Genomic DNA, 19,035 nt, shown 5'->3' with positions numbered 1-19,035 from the left:
TAGTCACCACTAAGGGGGAAGTTACAAGGGCAAATGTCACATAGCAGGGGGAAGGCACCAGCAGTGATGCCAACAGCAGGTTGACTCCATCCACCCTGTGCAAGAGCAGCAGCTCCCATTGAATTCCTGCAGGCTTTGAGCTGCAGATGTTCAGTCCTAAATGTGGAAATCAGCAATGTAACTCAACAGAGTATGAGGTACTGCCACATCCCATCCCCCACCAAATCCTAGAAAAAAACATGCCTGTGTTGACTCTTGTTAGTTTAAGGCACACAGAGGCAGGCAGGAGGCTCATGCTGCTGCCTACCAAAGACAGAGCAAAGACTTAGGGTATATTTATTATGAAAAATGGAGCATCATTGCATTGTCCTAGCTGGTAAACACAGGGCTGGCCTCATGAAACTGCAGTGTAGCTACAGCACAGGCACAGGTCTGCAGCATGGAGCCCCACTCACATTGGGCCGTTCCCCAGCCTGAAGAACTTGTCTCTTAGAGTTTCCATAAAATTCCTAGACCCAAAATGGCATGTCTCCAACCTCCTTGCTACCAAGCTTCCCTTGCTTGACCACCTGGTGCATGTGGCAGAAGAAAGTGGGAACCTTTGATAAGGTACTTACCCTGGCACCAGGGATTGAAGAGGATGTAAGTGTCAAGCGCTGAATTTCTTGGTGTCCGGAGGATGCCAAAGGGAGTCCAGACAGCAACATACAGACGAAATTTCCCAACGATGCAGGTGGCAGAGGGCATGATGGACAGACGAACAGAGTTGTTCTCCTTGCGGGTAATCTTGGCTCCCCACTTGCCAGGTTTCAGTACATTACTTAGTGGGATTGGGATGTAGGTGCCTTTGTTTTGCTGTGGATAGCGACCTGGAGAGAAAAGTGAAGAGGTTTGCCTTCTTTTGACAGTTTCTTAATTTACTGACACCTCTTTGTCACTTTGTTGTATTTCCAAGGGAGGTGGCAAGTTTTAGCAGGCAGATGCCACCTCCCTCCCTCAGAGCTTCTTCACACAGCACCCGGTCCCTTGGCAGTGCAGACACAGGGATACGTGCAACACCTCCCAGCAGGCAGCCTCTGCAGAACCCTCCACCCCATCTCACTCCAAAAAGCTTCAGTCTCTCTGGCTTGGTCACTGCCAGGAGTATAGCCTGGAGTAGTCCTTGGATTTCATTGCTTATCACTGTTTACTCTAGTTCAGCAATCTGCACTCCAGCTTGTTCCTTGCCTTGGTGTCAGCTACATTGCTGGTAAGTGTGGGTAAGAGACCCTTCCCCAGCTCAGATGGACCTGCCATTCTCTTCACCTGCACACAAATGCCCTCTGGGTCCCAGATATCAGCTCTGGGGCTTTTTAGCAGTGCAGAGCCTTCTTCTTCTCACTGCGCTACTGTGTTGACAAGCAGAGATCAAGTGCTCTTTCACACCAGCCCACACAGATGGAGGAAATACAAGTCAGTCCACACACCCAGCTCTCATATCTCCTGAGTGTTAGGTCCTCATGTATGGATTGGGAACCAACTCTGGACACCCAGAGTAGAGATGAGCAGCACATCTGAGCTGGATAGCTCACCTTTTACTGCCAGCAATGCATCCCAAGGTATGACACATCTCCAGAACACCAAGTCTACCTCACAGCAGGACAAATCACACCCCAGAGAAGCCTGTTTTACTCTTCCAGATATAAAAAGCATCTAGACAGATAGGCTAAATGTAAACACGTACACTGCCAGAATTCAAAGTTGTGTGAGGACCCACCCTTTGAGCCTGAGGTAGAGCCAAACTATATCTGGAAGCAAACCAGCAGCATAGACAGAAAAGATGCTTGTGAGAAGGCCGAGTTCCTTATCTCATTCTCAAGTCTGTTCTTTATTTCATATTTTAGGCTGCAAGTCAGACTCTCTGATTCAAAAATAGGGTAATGAAAAGCAACGATGGCAGACAGAGAGATAGACTTCCATATTCTTCATTCCTACTACTTAAGAATTCAAAATTAAACTCACAGGGGTGTTATTTGCCTGCTTGCTTATTTTTATACAGCTGATGTAGAGATAATCCCAGATCTGAACACTGCTACATTCCTCTGGGAAAGCCAGCTCCAGCTTTAATTCTGAAGTGTGTGAACTGACACAACATCCTTGTTTCTAAGAAATCTGGAGCTACTGTGCTTCATCCAAGGGATTATTCGGTGCATCTGAATTCCCATTTTGCAAATGTTCAGTGCACAAAAATAGCCCATTTTGCCCTGACACCCAGAGGTGCTGAAAACCCTTTAGATCAGTAAGGGACACAAACAGAGAGAAAGACCTAAATAAATAAATAAATAAAAGGATTACAATAAGAGAGCAAAATCAATTGAAAACACTAGAAGATAAAGCACTGGACACTTCAAATATAAGCCATCAAAGGAATGCCAGTCTAGAGAGAAGAGCCTATAGAGGTAACAGCAGACACAAGACTCATCTCTAACAATTGTGATCTAAGAGCCAAACATATTCTTGTTCTTTGTAGTGGAACTGGGCACGACCCAGCTTGCCTCTACATTTGATATTTTGCTTCTAGTTTTGACATAATTGTGGGGTTTTGTTGTTTTTTTTAAACAAAAAACAAACAACATTCTACACAAACAAAGCAGGAGAGCAAATCAAGTCATTGAACTGACATCCTTGAAAACCATTGGAAAGGGCTATTCTTAAAAATATCTCCCCTTCCTCCCTCAGAAAGGTGGGATGGAGGAGAGATTACTATTTTAATGTTGTCAGGAACTGACACTGTCATCTTCACTGGAAGCTGCACGTCAGTTTAGGAGCCTACTGGGAACAGAAGGAGCTTTGCTGAGGTGGGAACCACCAGGTCCATGTACCTTACATGCACATGGGGGGGCTGCAGAATCACTCTCCAGTAAACCTGCCTATAGGAACCAGGTAAGATCCCAAAGAGGCCATGGGACCTTTGCAAGATATCTTTATGGAAACCCTCTCACCAGCACCTCATAGCATGCTAAACAAAGTGCCAAGCTTCTGGTGTTCTCACTTTCAGCCCAGCACCCACGCATGCCCAACACAGCTGCTCCCACACAGTCAGAGAGGCAACCCACTGCACTGTCTTGCTCACCCATGAGGAGAAGGCATCCCTGCAGACACAGGAGGGATATCACAGAAGTTGGGATAATTTGCAGGTATTATAAACAGTAAAAACATAACAACATTATTTGCTTCTGAGAGACTGGCAGGGTTTGGGGCTCACAAACTGTTGTGTAAATCCTGACCCACACAGAAGCCTGGGAAGATGTGCAGAGCCCTCAGGAGCACAGTGAGCAGTTTCCATTGAAGAGAGGACAGGTTCCCTAATCCTTTGAAATGAAAACCAAAATGTGAATTGTACAGCATGGGAATTGTTTCTTCTGACAGGAGATTGTGGAGCTGAGTTGTAATCACACATCTAAACATGTGACATCACCAGACACATTAATCTCATATATGCACATCTGTTGTCTTGATACTAAAACACTATAAAGCTGAATAAATTTAGCATTACATGTTAAGGTTACTGGCATCAGAATCCTTACATAGGTTCAGCAGTACGTTTGTCAACATAGTAAGGAAGTCCTGGCAGAATGGCTTGGCCATTTGGCTTTTATCTACATCTTGAGCACACATTTCTGGCTGCAATGGAAATGCAGGACCAACGCTGGCTCATAGTTGTTGTATCTGTGAAGTCAGCCCTTTCTCAGAAGGGATAATGTACAATGGTGGTTTCATTCTCTGGGTTAGAGTCTCTGAGGAAGAAGATTCAATGTTATCCAAAGGCTCATTACCAAAAGCCCATGAACACCTGGCAGAGCACTCTGCAGGATCTCTGGTGCTAACCCAACCCATGGAGAGGCAGGAGGGTGTTTGGGTTCTTGTCAAGACCAGGAGCCATGCAGAGAAGATAAACTCTTTTTATGCTGACAGGAGGGTGTTTCTGCCAGCAGCATCATTTCACTCAGCATCCTTCTCGCTCTGATTTGCTCCAGGATTTGGCAGCCTGAATCATGCTCTGCAGCCAGTTCTTTGTGGCTGCCTCACTCTCTGTTGCTTGCATGTGTTGAGAGTGTAGGAGGACCTGGCCCTTACTTGAGGACATTTCACAGCCAATTGCTCCATGAAAGACAAAGTCGTTTGCATGACATCATGCTGTTGGGATGTCCCTGTCTGCTTGCTAACAGAACATGGAAAAATCCAGCTTGAGAATTTGGAAAGCCTGGACATTTCTGCACTGTTACCACCAGTCACAGGGTGAATTTTTTTATAGTTTCCTTTTACAGCTCAGAAGATATCAGGTACTGAATAGGGGCTGCTGATTGCACTGCCTTTGAGCATGGGTCTAGCTCCCTGCATTTCAGTGCTAGGTACTGAGCCATGATACCACCAGTACACATTATTTCTGGAAAAAGCTTCCTTTTACAGACAGCTTAACGGACCAAACATATTTCCCCTGCTTCACATTGCACAGGCCTGCAACACTGATACTTCTTTCTTATCCCACCTTGGTTTCTGTAGATATCCAAGCTGGCCCCTGAAGGCTCCTCCTCACTTCAGTTGCAGCTCAGCTCTACATCTCCTGGGCTTCCTGGATACCCAGAAAAGAGGGGCAAAATATCTGCTGTTGCTCTTAAAGGAATGCTGCATCACAAGGCTTTGAAAGTAAGCAAACACGAGTGAAGGTCTACATGATGAAATGCATCACAGCTGAACCATGTGTCACCATGGGGATGTAGAGAATGGCCTCTGCCACACCCATACAATTTATGGGGACAAAAAGTAGTGTGCAGTGTTTGTTAAAGCTTGCCAGAGTCTTATTTATGTAGTAGCAAAGGAATGAGTCTTTTAAAACAGAGAACTGTGGCCACACACACCTGCGTTCCGTTCCAAGTGTTGGGGTTTTTTAAACATACATTGCAGCTCCTTAACATGTCAGCCCTGGGCCCGTGAGGCATGGAGGGAAGCCATGTTTAATTCTTGGTGGAAGAGCCACTCCAGAGAGGGATTTACAGCAACAGAGGGATTGTGAGAAATAGGTACAGCAAGTTCAGTTGGCAAAACACGAGCCCTCCTCCTCCTCCAGCTATCCCCGTCTGCTGTGCTTCCTTCCAAGTGACTAACAGAAACCAAGGCTTGCTCAGAGCACATTCCTCCTCAGCTCAGTCCCTGGAAGTCCCTATCTCCTTCTAATTTAGTTTTTCCCTTGACCCTCAGTGGATACACACATTGCTCTTAAATGCCACCACTGAACCTGCAATGTGCTGGCAGCAAAACCAGTGGGAGGACAGATGGATCCTCTCAGATAGACCTTACCCAAGCGTGTACATGTTTTACTTTCAGTGGAGAGAAGGGAAAAGTTGGTCTATATCACAGAGATCAATGATCCAGTGATCTTTAGAGGACATACCCTTCCTTTTAGAGAGGGATATGAACAAAGTTATTTCTCCATAGCCTTTCTAGGAACTCCCCTTAGAGGACTGGTTTGAAAGGAGCTGAGGAATCTGTCTCCCTTTGGAGAGGGAGAAACACAGAGATTAATGTTAATCTTTCTATTAGGCTCATTTCTTTTACCTAGGTACAGTCTTTCATACAAAGGGTAAATAATCTATTTCAATGCCAAGTCTGGAAGTGGAATAATTGTGACAGATTGATAAATACCTTTGAGCTGGAAGCTACAAGTATAGCAGCTGTGTAGCAGAAGTAAGCCTTATTATAGCAAGCAGCCTAAGAATGACTGTGAGCATACAGGGACGATGCCTTCTTAATCACTATGAATAACTACAACAAATGTCAGAAAAGTAAAAAGGGAAAAAGAGGAGGGAAAAGTAAATAAAGAAGAGAAGCTGAGAAAGAAGGAGGAGAAGAAGGAAAGAAGGAAAAAAGAAGACAAAAAGAAAAAGAAAGAAAAATAAAATTGAGAGATATTCTCTAATAAAATACCAAACAATCAAAAGAAGCAAGAAAGCAAGGAGAATAAAATTTTTGTAAAATACAGGAGTGTCTTTGAGCCACTGCTTTAACATTACATCTGAATTCCTTTTATCTCAAACCTCATTGCCTTCAGAAGTGCTACATACAATCTTAGAAAGGTAGGAAATCCAAAGATCTTGAAATAATTTTTGCTTATGGCTCTAGGTAGGAATCCTTAATGTGTCTAGTCTGTCCCAGGGGTGAAAGTTTCTAGTACTTTACAGCTGTAAAACACACACTGGAGTCACACACCTTAGCTATTAAAACCATTAAAAATATAGTTAAATATTATGTGCCACTTGATGCTGCAGGAGTGCAAAAGGAGAGCACACTGAAGATGAATATTCTTTTGTATGAAGTATTTCATTAATGGAGCACATCAAGGGAATCCCTCTTCTCTGCTACTCCAGAAACTGGCAAGGAATTCCAGAGGGATTCCAGAGGGGAAAAAAATACTCCAGCATCTGCATTTAGAAAGCGAATTTTGTTGTTCTTTGCTAAGAGCTGGCAAACAGGTCTCTGCTCTGTTTGGACTCAGTTTCTAGGAAATGTCTTCCACTGTTTCTCTCCCAAAATGGGACTCCATGTTCAGATCATCAGGTGTTTCTGTATTATTTGTTCAATTTCACAGTTCTTTGTTAAACAGGTATATAGTGATTTCATAAACTCTCAGTGCTCAGTTATGTACCAGCACTAACAGTTTTCCCCAATACCAGAGTTGGTTGCTCTTGTATAACCCCAAGAAGGCTTCTAAGAAAATCAGGATCAAACTTCTAATCAGCAACTTCTTCCAAGAGGTAGAACTAAGCCTGACATCCCATACAGGGTTCTCAGAGACAGCTCATGTCCCAGCCACCCCATTAGCTACCACCTACCCTGCCCCAGAACTGCTGAAGACAAGTGACAGATGACTTATTAGTACTTCCTACTAAGACAGATTTACTGCTTGACAAATGGAACAAAACCTCAACCCTCCTGGAATAACTCATGTCCCAACATTGCTATCACATTCAAGAAAGGCTGTGGATGCTGTTGGGCAGTATGAAGAGCTCCACTCACTCTTTGAGGAGGTCCTGCATTAGACACCTATTAATTTATTACTCAGAAATCCCTCTGACTACAGGTGAGAATTTGGTTTCACCTAAGTAAGCCCTATGGGATCAGCCCCAACATGGTTTTGTTCTTAGATACTTTCATATGTTTATAACTGTTCCTCTGGAGCAGGCCTGGAAAGACCACAGAAAAAGTAGTGAGTGTCTGCTCTTGTTTCAAGCCTCAAACCAATGATTTACAGAAGCCTGAAGGGTGAACATGGGTGAGTGTGTGGGTGTCCCCACATGCACATGTTTGGAAATGTGATAATAGCTTGGAGGACTGGGATTTATGATCATTCCAGAAATATGCCAATGAATAAAATGTTGACAATAATATTTAGGGCTTGACCAATTTATATGGATTTATCATTTGAGGAAAACACAAATACACAGTTTATGAGGGTGTAGGGAAATACATCATTAGGAAAAGGATGCACCATATACACTTATCAACTACTCAAGGATTTACAACCAAGGAAACTACTACTACAAGCAAGACTGAAGGCTGTATAAACCCACCTAATCACACATCTGCTTTTCAGAGAAATCAGTGCATCAGAGACTGTGGAAACGTCGCAGCACTCCTGCCAAACTGGCTGTCCCCAGTGCAGGAGCTGTGTACCACATTACGGAAAACCAAGAGAAGCAAAAAAATCCCCAGTACCATGAAGGCAGTGGTCAGGATATATCAAGATGTGTGCAGGAGTCATTGGCTCCTCTGGGCTCAATGGTGCTGAAATTATATCTACTATGGGGGAAGGGGATGCAAGCACAACATCTTCACTTCTCTTGTGGCTCTTTCATCTCAATCCCAGGCCAATAAAACAAATATTTCTCAAGGGGTGATGCTCACCTTTTCTCTCATTAAAGCCAGGAAGTGGGCTACAAGCGAATATGTGGTGATGGAGAAGCTCCCAAACCACAGGTGCTGAGGCAAGGCTGTAATCCAGCACAAGAACTGGAATAACATCCCATTGCTCTTTAACAGTGGGTATTTTTCCATGTGGATTTTTTTGCACATTCATTGTTTTTCATACTTTGTCAGAGAAGTATGCTCCTAATTTAATGAAGTGAAACCGAATTACAACAATTCACTTGTTAGCACTTCAGCCAGTTTCACCAAAGAGGATTTTATGGAAAACAGTCTGTTAAAGCAAAGAGGATTTTAGTCACAAAGAACTGTTATGGCTAGAGGAACCATCTCAGAAGAATATCACTAAAAGTGACTTTCAAGAGATTGGGGCAATTTATATATTTACATATTTATAGGCACTTGTTTAGCCCATGAGCTCTAGATTCCTTGTGAATGGTCTTTAAATGGACTGTGGATTAAAAAAAAAATTGTTGCATAAGATTGTACTGTGCGTGTTTCAGACACAGTTTCACATGATGCAAGAAGTATCAACCCCAAGTACCCTTGACTCATTATCAATCAGAAGGATTAATCAGTCTCTGCTTGCTTTACTTGCTTCATTAATCATCTTTTAAATGATGCAAAAGAAGTAAAAATAGGAACAAAAGAAATAAAACTAAATTTTAGGGAATAAAGGAAATAGAATGGATCTGCACACACACAAGATCAAGTCATTACCACTGTCACATTTTTCAGGAGTAAAATTAGTCTTTAATAGATAAAAACTCTGTGATGGATTAACATCAATGCTGGGAAATTTCCAGTGCTGGGAAATAATGTCTGAATAGCTTTGTTCAGTGCTGTTGTACAAACACCCCTCACTGTAGGCACAGCCCTGTAAAAAGAGATGTTGCATTTTCCAAGCTCCAGCTGAATTCCCTGGGACCCAAGCCCAGCCATCCCTACCAAAATTATCTTTGTACCTTATGAGAATAGCCCCTTGAAACATACAAAAACCCCTACATCCCATGGACAGCCTGATCCACATTGCTTGGCTTACCCTTCCCACTTTCAAACCTGTCTGGAGGGCAAGGTTCTAAGCAACCTGAACAATCTCAACATTCTTTGAGCAAGGGTTTGGATGTGAGGCCCCTCCAACCCAGGTTATTCCACAATTCTCCTGCACCATCCTAAACCTACTTCTGAGGCAAGCAGAGAGGTCCTTGGTAATGTCCTTTTACAACAACCTCCTGGTATTTCTTTCTGTCCATCACTTTAATCTCTCAAGCTCAGCACTTTCCTAGGATGTATATTCCTTGTTTCAGTGCAAAAAAATCTCCTCTGAGCTTGAGCTGTCTCTGGCTGTTGCTTCAGCCAGTCCCTGGGTGTAGCTCCTTCTTGGAAGTATCAAAGGGTGAGTTTCCCTCCCCTCCCCCAATACCTTTGGTGATCTTGAAGTCAGAGCTTGGTTTAAAGGGAGAAAAGTCAACGGAGGAAGACAAAAAATGCTGAAGAGAGGTCGTCCCATTTTAAGACAGCACAGAGCTAAGCTGCCACCTGGAGGTGCCTTCCTCCCTCCTCTGCTCACAGAGGCAGCAACAGCTTTTGAACCGGGCTCTGGTTTTTGGGCAGCTGGCAGCAGGAGGGCTGAATGCCCACTCTTCAGGCAGAAGAACAGGAGAAGCCTGGATGCAAATAATCACATCTAACCCCGAGAAAAGGTTTGAGAGCAGGGCATGGAAACCTGGAGCGCTAGGTGCCCTTTCCTAAGTTTAAGAAATCTCTTTCTCCCCCTTCAGGGCATTAAACATTGGAGATGGCACTAAAAGAGAAAGTAGCAATAGTGAAGTAGATAAATTCTGGACAATTCCCTTGTCCTTTGTGGACTGCTTTTGGTTTGCTTCCTGCTGCTAGTCTCTGAGAACAAATGTACTGTGTTTTCACAACACGTACATAAAGAAAAACATTTATGGAGTGCTGAGTATTAACCATTTCCTGGAAGAGGAGCTTGAACATCTCCCAGTTGAATCTCTGTGCACTAAATTGCTTGTAGCAAGAGGGCAGCAGTGTTCACAGAAGCAGCCGTGTAAAAAGCGAGAGAGCAATAGCATCGCTTACTACCCTGTAGATGCAGCACTTTCCTCCAGCTGCTTGCCTGCCACCACCCATGGGACATCAGCATGACCATTCCCATTTCACAGACAGGACAGTGACAATGAAGAATGGGAAAGGAAAGTAAACCACAGACTCAGGGATGACTCCAAAATCATCATTCAGAGCTCAGTTTGTTGCAAAGTTTCCCCTGGCTTAGGCTGCATTTAACCCCATTGCTATCGTGTCACAGGACAAAAGTTTTTTCTATACTTAGTGATTCCAGGTACAAACCATGGACAGATATGTTAGAAAAGAGCAACAGGAAAATAACTGAATATGTTCTCATAAGTGGACTGTACAATGACAAAAGAAGTGTTAAATTTTTTCTTCCAGTGTCGAACAGCTGATTAAAACAAATGGAAACTTCACACAATGTAATAATAAACAAATGTTCCATTTTCCACTTCTTCTTGCTGCAGATGTTTGTTTTAAAAATATAAAGATTAAGGGAACAAACTTGAATTTAATTAAATCCCAAAAGATCTAATGATATTTATGCATATTAAATTTTTAAAGGCACTTGTGGCTGTTCAGCCAATCATTCACTGAACTGTCATAACATGCCTCCCAACCCTAATTTAAACTAGCAAGAAGAGACCCACAAAAAAAAAAGTGCAGATAGTAACATTTTCATTGCACGTATGTTTAAGAGATAAATGCCCATCTAGCTTTAAAAGGCAACAAATCTAATAAATGGCCACATCATCATAATTCAAAGATGGAAAAAAAATCAGTTACAAAATTCGGAACTGTTTGTCTCGAGGAAGTAAATTAAAACATCAATTCAAACCTAATTTAAAGAGTTTTAAAAGGGGAACATTGCCATTTTAACATCGAAACTCCCAGGTCACACTAGATGAAGCTGGACTTTCCCAGAGCTGTGATGTAGGGAGCAGTGTTCAGTGGGAGCTCATCATCTTTGGAGCACAGCAGGAAGCTCCATTCTGTCCTTTGCTTTTCCCTTTCTCTAGGAAGATCATGCCCTTCTCTAGTCCTTGTACTTCAGTAAGTCAACAGGTACATTAGGACCTGGGTCTCTGATGAAGATCTCTCAGTAGAGGAAAAATACCTTCCTGCTCTAAGTTTCTGGTCCAAAGCTGCAGTCTCTGAAACTTTTCCCTTCTTACCAGGTTGGCTGTAAATGCTGGCTGCAGTGTTGCAAGGCCTCCTATTCTTCCACTCTGTATATTTTTGTGCCATTTTCCCCCTTGAATACTCAACATTTTGTTACCCCATGCACAGTCATCTCTCCCACCTTAACCTACAGACTCCTCCTTCTCACACCTCCTCAATGCTAGTAAAAAGTGTTGCTTGTTCCACCATCATTTCAGCACTGCCATTCAGCATTAACCAGAGGTAGCTTTGAAAGCTCAGCAAGTACAGCTTCTTGCCAAACAGAAAGCCCCAAATACTGCTTTTTCTCTCACAAGCAATCCAGCTAACTTTCTCGAGTAAGGACTCAGCCCCTGTTTAGAAAAATACTTTTTTGCTTATGGTTAACTCTGGTTTTATGGTTTATCAATCACAACAGGAAAAGACCCAGCCATTAAGTACTGCTGTGCTCCTGTTTACAGGGTACTCTTCAACCTTACTTTGCTGATGTGACACAGCCTTTGTCAGGCACTTACCTATCAAATACTCCAGCCAGAACCGATCTGTCTCAGGGTTGTAGGGCCGGTTGAAGTCAATCTGGATTTGGAAAGCCTGTCCCCGACGCACTATCAGCTTGGGGCTGTAGTACTTGTCAGTGTGGTGTTGCTGCTTGTTAACCTCCTGAGGCTCCTTGAACAAATGAATGTCCACGACACGCAGGTAATCTGAAGAGACACAGAAATTAACAGAGAGAGAAGGAGTCAGCATGTTGGAATGTCAGTATTGTTACCAACATCATTAAAGGCCCTCTTCTACCCTTCCGCAGCTTTGCCACGTCAAGGAGCACAAGTGCAATGGAGTGTGCTGGATCTGCTGGATCCTACCCCCTCCCAGCTGAGCAGAGACTTAAGGACTGACACTTCTCTGTCTACCTCCCATTTTCACAGAGGCTGCAAGGCTTCTAGCAAAAACTGAAAGCAATTTCAGAAAGGGCAGGCTGCTACAAGTGGAAAGCTGAATGTCCCCAAGGAGAACTGGGCTCCATCTTTCCTTGGGCATTGGTTTTATGCTTGTCTAGGCCTTGCTGTCACAAGTTGCCCCGTGCAATCAGTGGGGCTTTGACACCTGTGGCTTCCTATCTCCTTTCTTGCAGCCCTCCATTTGTAAAATGTAGATTTGCAGTGGGCTTGTGACACTTAAATAGACCTGTGTTTGCAAAAAGTTACTAGTATCAAGTGCTAAAGAGCCTGAGAGGCAGATAATCACCTTGCATTCAGCTGAGAGCTTGGATCATCAGTATTAAATAAGGTTTTGGTGTACTGTATTTGTCTAGACTCAGCTTCTCAGTACACCTCCACTGCTATTAGTGTCTTCTTATGAAAACTAAATATAACATTACAGTGTATAACTACAGCACAGAGTCACAGGCAAACAGCAGTAGGTATCTATAACATTTACAGGCAAATCTTCACTCTCTTCAAATTAAGAATGTCTAAAAGGTTATAGCCTACCAGTGCTAGAATTTGGTCTGCTCAGCTAATGACCAGTGTGGAGTGGTACTGGAATAGCCAAAGGCACTTGTGACCACAAGCTACGTAACTATACCATACCAGGAATCTTCATAATTGGAATCTTCTCACACAATGGGCAACCACATGAAAACAAGCTGGACATCATTCTTTTGCCTACATACCTAGGGAGACAACCACCAAACCTCCTCCAAGAGGACCATTACTCCTTAACACCATCAGAAAGACAGAAGAGTAAAGCCTGATTTGCAGCTCTGAACTTATCCTTCCTGGTGCTTACAGTTAGAAACTAGCTAATTTCTGCCTTTTAAACTGACTGTGATGGAGCCAATCTCATGCCTGGCAAAAAGAGATGCACATTTACAGCAGCTGGTGGAGCTGTGTGTACTCATGATGGTGGCTAATTTGGCCTGCTGCTGAGTACACTGTGAGCAGAAATGATGTGCTCAGAGAATTCAAGACACTGAGGGCTGAATGCAGCCCATTTCACAGAATCTCAGGCAATAGCTTTGCACACTGCTTTTCCTGGAAGGCAGGGAGGCACTGCATCAATGCATCAATGGTAGGCTCTGGACAAGCAGCAGATCAGCTCCCTGTTGGCTATGTGGCCTCCAGACTAGAGCAGCACGTGTGCCAGCCCTGCCCTTCTGCAAGAATGTGTTCAACAATTAGCAGAGCCCCACAGGCAGCAAGTCCCCTGGAGTCCAGTACAGTCCTTCACCCAGCCTGGGCCCTGGGTGACAGCTAACAAAAGCAACAGGAGCTGGTGATGCTCATTCATCGTCACCATCAGCTGCCTTGTCCTGCTCTGCGGGAAGCAGAAGGAAAGGAAACTGTCTGGAGACTCTGCAAGATCAGGATCCTTTCATAGAGAAGCCCTGGACAACTGAATGCAAAAAAATCCACCTACTGCTAATCTGTGGAAAGGCTGGAACACCCTGGTCAATACTGAAGCAAGCTTAGAGTCCTATGGCAATATTATTGCTATTGGCCACTCAATTCACCGAGCTTCTGGAGCAGTAAATTCTGTAAGAACCCCACTGGCTCTAGTGCTGGCTAAAGTGATTTTTGTGTGAAGTATCAAATGAGTTTCTGAGTTTTACTCAGAAATCATTCTCATTGTCCCCCTGTGAAGTGTGTCTCTGCCTCCCTCCCTGCAAAAATTACCAATGCACACTCATCATAATTCTGACAAAACTCTCAACTAAATTACACAAGGCAGGAATCTCATGGAAGATGTTAAAGCAGGGGCAGGGGAGAGCCTCTTCCATTATCTCTCCTAAGCCCTCCCAATCTGAAAGTCCTGCAAATAAAAGCTGAATATCTTGGGGCTATATGAGGGGTGATGTTATCAGTAAGTTTCGATCAGCTTCTCGATCCAAACTGGATCCAGGCTTCTTGATCAGCATCCATCTTGATCAGCTTCTGGATCCTTCAAAAGCAGCATAAAAATGGAGTTCAGGGTTTGTCATGTTTTCATCTCTTGCTCCAAAATAAAAGGCAGTAGTGCCCCTTTCCTCCCTTCAAGGGACTGCAAAGCTAAGCATCTGGTTCATCATTTACTTCATCTCATCTCAGAACTTTAAATGGTTCCTGTCAAAACGCAGCCATACACAACTGCAGAAAACACATTTCACACTCACTCTTAAAATATATATTGAGTTTGCCAGGTGAAGGTAACCTGTGCTCACCTGAGCCTCTACTGATTACAGTAATAGTAAAAACAGAGGACAAAAACCCCATTAGTAAAAACTAATGGGGTGCACTAACACCACCACCAGGTTACAATCAAAAGGAAGGGTCCTGACGTGCTGCTGCACACATCGCTGCTTATCTGTTGGTGAAGGCCAAGCAGCCATCCAGGGCTCCTTTCAGTCAGGTCCATTTGGCAATTTGCCCATATCCTACTCTGCTGTTTACTGCAAGCAGGTTTGCTGCATGAGAAGCAGCAGCCTGATGCTTTCTTAAAGCTTTTGCAACGTTAAGCTTGTATGGAAATAAATGAGTTGAAGCCTGAGCTGCTTTTCTAATAGCCAGAATATCAATCAGGTTTTCTTGCAGGACCAAAAAAAAAAAGGGCGCTGGGTTACAAATGGTACAGTGTGAGTTTCCAAAGGAGGTGCCCATCTGCTACCAAGGGAAACACGATTCCCTGACGAGGGAACTTTGGGAAGGAGGGTGCATGGGGAGCTTGCAGACAGTGGGGCTGCAGGGCTGTGTCCTCCCACCCAGCAGCTCCAAGCACCAAGCCCACTCCTAACACATGGTGGTGAGATGAGCTGACTAAGAAGAGCCAGGAGGAGGACACAGCCGTGTTCACGGAGACACGAGCTTCTTGCTGAAGAAGCACAAGAGAGCTGTGCATCCCCCTCACTAAACATCTCCTCCTGCAGCAGGGAGCCCACTGACCAGGATGGGAGGGCAGCCATCCCCAGCAGCTCCCTACGGCTGTGATTTAGCAGACAAGAAGTGGGTGTCAGCAGAGACCAGTCAAGCAAAGGATTTTACCTCATCCTAGAGTAGTAGCTAAAATAGGTCAAATTTAATCACACCCTAAAAATGTCTGTTTCTCTCTGTTGGCTGTCAAGTGAAATGAAGGTGACTGGCTCAGCTGTGGACACCTACACTGCATGGATCAAGGGCAGGATTCAGTTAAATTTAGGCATATAAATGATGTGAGCCAAGGAGCTAACCTCTTACTACGGCCAGTTGCTGTGGCCAATAGAGCTGAAAGAAGTTTACAGATCAGCTTAGAACTGCCACTGACTGCCTCTCTGGACAGCCTGTGCCCTCCCTTCCCCTCACAGAATGGCTCTGTGTTGACTGTGATCTGCCACAGGTAAAGACACTGGCATTTAAGATGTTTATACCAGGTGTCCAGTCCTACACTAAAGTCTAGAAAACCCCTCAGTTGTAACAGGAGAGATGAAAGTATTTGCATGTTTGGGCTTGTTTTTTTCCAGTGTTTTATGTAAATGAAATGAGATAACCACTACGAAGAAATTTGGACAACACAGACGTGTAGAGGTGTGCAGGAGAAGGGAAATAGGTGGCATAAGGAGTCCTCTGAAGAGATGTACTCATGGCACCAGGGCCCTGTCATGCTTTGCCACTCCTGTTCTTGCCAGCAGACTCTCACTTTATCCCCTAATCCTGAGCTTAAGTCCCGGTCTGAGCTCCTTTGGGCTATAACCTTTAACACGGTCTGACAGCTGACTTAAGCATCCTAGCCCCAAACAGTGTGTCCAGACACCAGGCTTACATCAGCTGGTACCACAGGATCAGGTCACAGCTGATGTGCACTGAAACACTGCTGCAGTCCCTTCCCTTCAGGTCACCCCTTGCGTGTTGTTGCTACAAGCATTGCAGAGATGAACTGAACAGAGCTGATCCAGCTGTACAGAAGTTTTGCTGTTATGCACAGTTTCGTTTCTCTGTCATACAAGTCCTAGAGCCAGATTCATCCCATGGCCACACAAACGCTTGCTTTGGACAAGGGCTGGTTTTCTCACCAGCATCATCACCTTGATCAAATGTTCAGGCCTCAACTTACTTAGCCTGACATTCGTAAGCTTCCATTGCATTTCTGAAAAGCAAGAGGCTCTCGCCCACCAGCACTGCATTTCATTCAGAGACTGATGTGAAACACATTAAAAAGCAACAGGAATCTTCCTTCTGGCACTGGTGGGCTTTAGCTACAGGCTGCATTCCTTCTCAAGGATCCCACACCCTTACGCATCTCCAGCTTTTGTGTGCACATTGGGTTTGAAAGGACATCTAGTCGGGACCTGTATTGCATTACACTTGACGATTTAAACACACATACCTGCCCCAAACCTAGAGGGTTTTTTTAAAAGCTTCAAGCAAAGTTTCTACAGTCTTAATATGCCAGTTGGTTTGCTCAGGCATTTCTTAAAAGAAATTATTTTAAAATAAATGCATCTGTATTACAATGGGGGTAGGGGAGGGTGGGGGAGGGAAGGAATGAATGTGTGGCTAAGGCACATGATTAGGGTTACAGAAAAAATGCTTTGCAATAAAAAATTGAATTTGTCATTTAAAATCTCTTTGCCTGATTCCCAACGCATAAAATGCAGTAATGAATGCTTGTTCAAATATATTAAGCACTCTTTCAACCCCAGAATAAAAGTCCCATGCAAGCATTAAGTATTATTACATCTGGCTGCCCCAAGTTGCCACATTCGATGAGCTCTGCTGTTCACTTCAAACTGGCAAAAAAAATAATGTCATTTGTTTGGTGACTCATTCAGGAGCCAATCCTGATTTCTTTTAAACCAAATCTCACCTAATTTTTTCTGGCTCACTCCAAAGACTTGGCATGGAGAATGTGGTTTGATTTGCTCATCCCCTGCTATAATACTGTTTGATCTCCCCAGCCAAAGAGTTGAAACACTTCACAGGAGAATAATCAAAAATATGGGGATTCCTTTCAGTTTCACATTCCTTTTTAAGAGTGAGCTGAACATCTACACAAAATTTTTCCCTGCCAGGCATCATTTTGACATAGTTTCACAGTCAGATTAAGGCCATACAAACCAGCAGGTCCATGAAGAGGGGCAGCTGCTCCTGCCCCCTTCACCCTGATGCTGCCACAGCCATGCCTGAAGCCAGCAGGTACTAAAGTGACTTTGTGATTGTGATCAAACAGGGAAAATCTCATTCTTGCCTTTTTTTAAAACCACTCCTACAATTCAAGCTGGAAACTGGTAATTCAGCTTCTCCACTCCTATCTTCCATACTAATATCCAGCAGTAACATTTCTATGCACGTTTTTTAGCAAGTTTTTAATGAGCAGCAAGAAAAGTTATCTGAGATCAAAATACATAAGGAAAAAAAAGTGGTTTGGTTTTAATTCACAGACCTGGGCAGAGGTGAGTACAGAAGATGTAAAAATAGACTAATGTCTTAATTGTATTCTGTACCTTTTGGATTAAATCCTCTGGGTATCAATCCAAAAGCCTCCATCTCAGGGACCTCATTTTCTTCATCATTGGAATTGTCTGATGGGAGGGCTCTTCTCCCATTCAGAGGAGGTTTCTTCTTCTCTTCGTTGGTGTTCGTTGTTACAGACATCCTGTATTAAAAATGTTGTAATACCATGAAAGAAAGAAAGAGTTCAAGGGCAAAGCAAACATTAGCCAGCATGCCACATGTAAAATGAGATAAACCAAAACCCAGTGTGAGGTGCTAGAGAGTTACACGCTTTTAGACTCACATAAATAAAACTGAGAGGCAGAAAACATCACTCTAATAATGGAGTACAGCTCTCTGAGGAGTGGAAGGCATTTTGTGTTTGTCAAAACACATGAATAAGAGAAGATGAGGGGCAGGAGAAGGAAGTCTAACACAGAAGTATTTGCCTTGGAGAATTAGGGAATTAAAACATCAGGGAGTTTCAGGTTAAAGAGACAGAAAATCATTCTCTCTCCCACCCTCCACACCAGTATCACGGAATCCAAAACAACAAATTGTATTTCCAGGAGGTGCATAACACACTACCTTCCCTAATAAAAATTTCATTCTAAGTTATACTGCAATAATCCCAAGCACTGCACGCTAAAATATATAAAGGGCCAAGTCCTGCATGCAGAAAATTCACTTTGTAGAAAGAGAGAGAGGAAAAAAAAATTTAAAAATAAGGTGGCATAGAGAGAGAAAAAAAAAAAAAAAAGCACTTATCCACTTATTTCTTTCCCACTAATGACCTTAAGGGAAATCTCAGATGTAGGCTGATCAGAGACTTCTCTCTGAGCTAGTCAAAACTGCTTTCACATCTGTTCCAGTGTAAGCATGAAGCAATGAAAAAGTCATGCTAAATTTCTAAGAAAATATTCATAGCTGAGAACACAACTTCTTCCCAAAGATCCTGAAAACAGCAATTCAAAATGTAGCAATTATTTAATAGCAGTAAGCTCTTAAAGGAAGTTTTTTAGTTAGCAAGGGTACCTTCTTTTTAGATAGCCTTTTTTTTTTTTCCTTCTCCCTTGCAGAATTTCTGAAGTGCAACAGAAGCCTGGAAAAAGTTGGGGGCTTTTAAGTAACCTCTGTATATCCTCCTCCCTCCTATTGCAATAGGACAGTGCTGAAAGGGCTGCCAAGCCCTCCCCACACCACCTCTGAGGATCTGCCACCCCAGCTGGCATGTCTTTATTTACTCCCTTCCTTCCCCTCTGCCCTTCTCACCCCAAACCAACTCACATGAGCATTTCAGAGCATTTGGGCTAAGGGAAAAGCTTGGGCACTCAAGTTTCAGTCCTTAGAGTTGCTAATGGCACAGGGCCATATAAAGTGGGAGACT

At 43.6% G+C, this 19,035-nt stretch overlaps 1 protein-coding gene across 2 annotated transcripts in view; it reads right to left on the bottom strand.

The window, feature by feature from the left end:
- F13A1 (coagulation factor XIII A chain) overlaps positions 1-18,763 on the bottom strand; it is a 59,474-nt gene extending 40,711 nt beyond the window's left edge. For both annotated transcript variants that reach the window (XM_008492578.2, XM_030446340.1), the window contains exons 1-4: positions 18,684-18,763; positions 17,660-17,811; positions 11,724-11,912; positions 618-869 (exon numbers count right to left, since the gene is read on the bottom strand). In XM_008492578.2, the coding sequence (XP_008490800.1) occupies positions 618-869; positions 11,724-11,912; positions 17,660-17,810 (592 nt within the window). In that variant the 5' untranslated portion in view covers position 17,811; positions 18,684-18,763. The remainder of the gene's footprint in view (positions 1-617; positions 870-11,723; positions 11,913-17,659; positions 17,812-18,683) is intronic.
- Positions 18,764-19,035: the final 272 nt, after the last annotated feature.

The sequence above is a fragment of the Calypte anna genome, chromosome 2 (genome assembly GCF_003957555.1).
Source record: "Calypte anna isolate BGI_N300 chromosome 2, bCalAnn1_v1.p, whole genome shotgun sequence".
In the NCBI taxonomy this organism is placed as follows: domain Eukaryota; kingdom Metazoa; phylum Chordata; class Aves; order Apodiformes; family Trochilidae; genus Calypte; species Calypte anna.
This window is presented reverse-complemented; position numbering and strand designations above follow the sequence as displayed.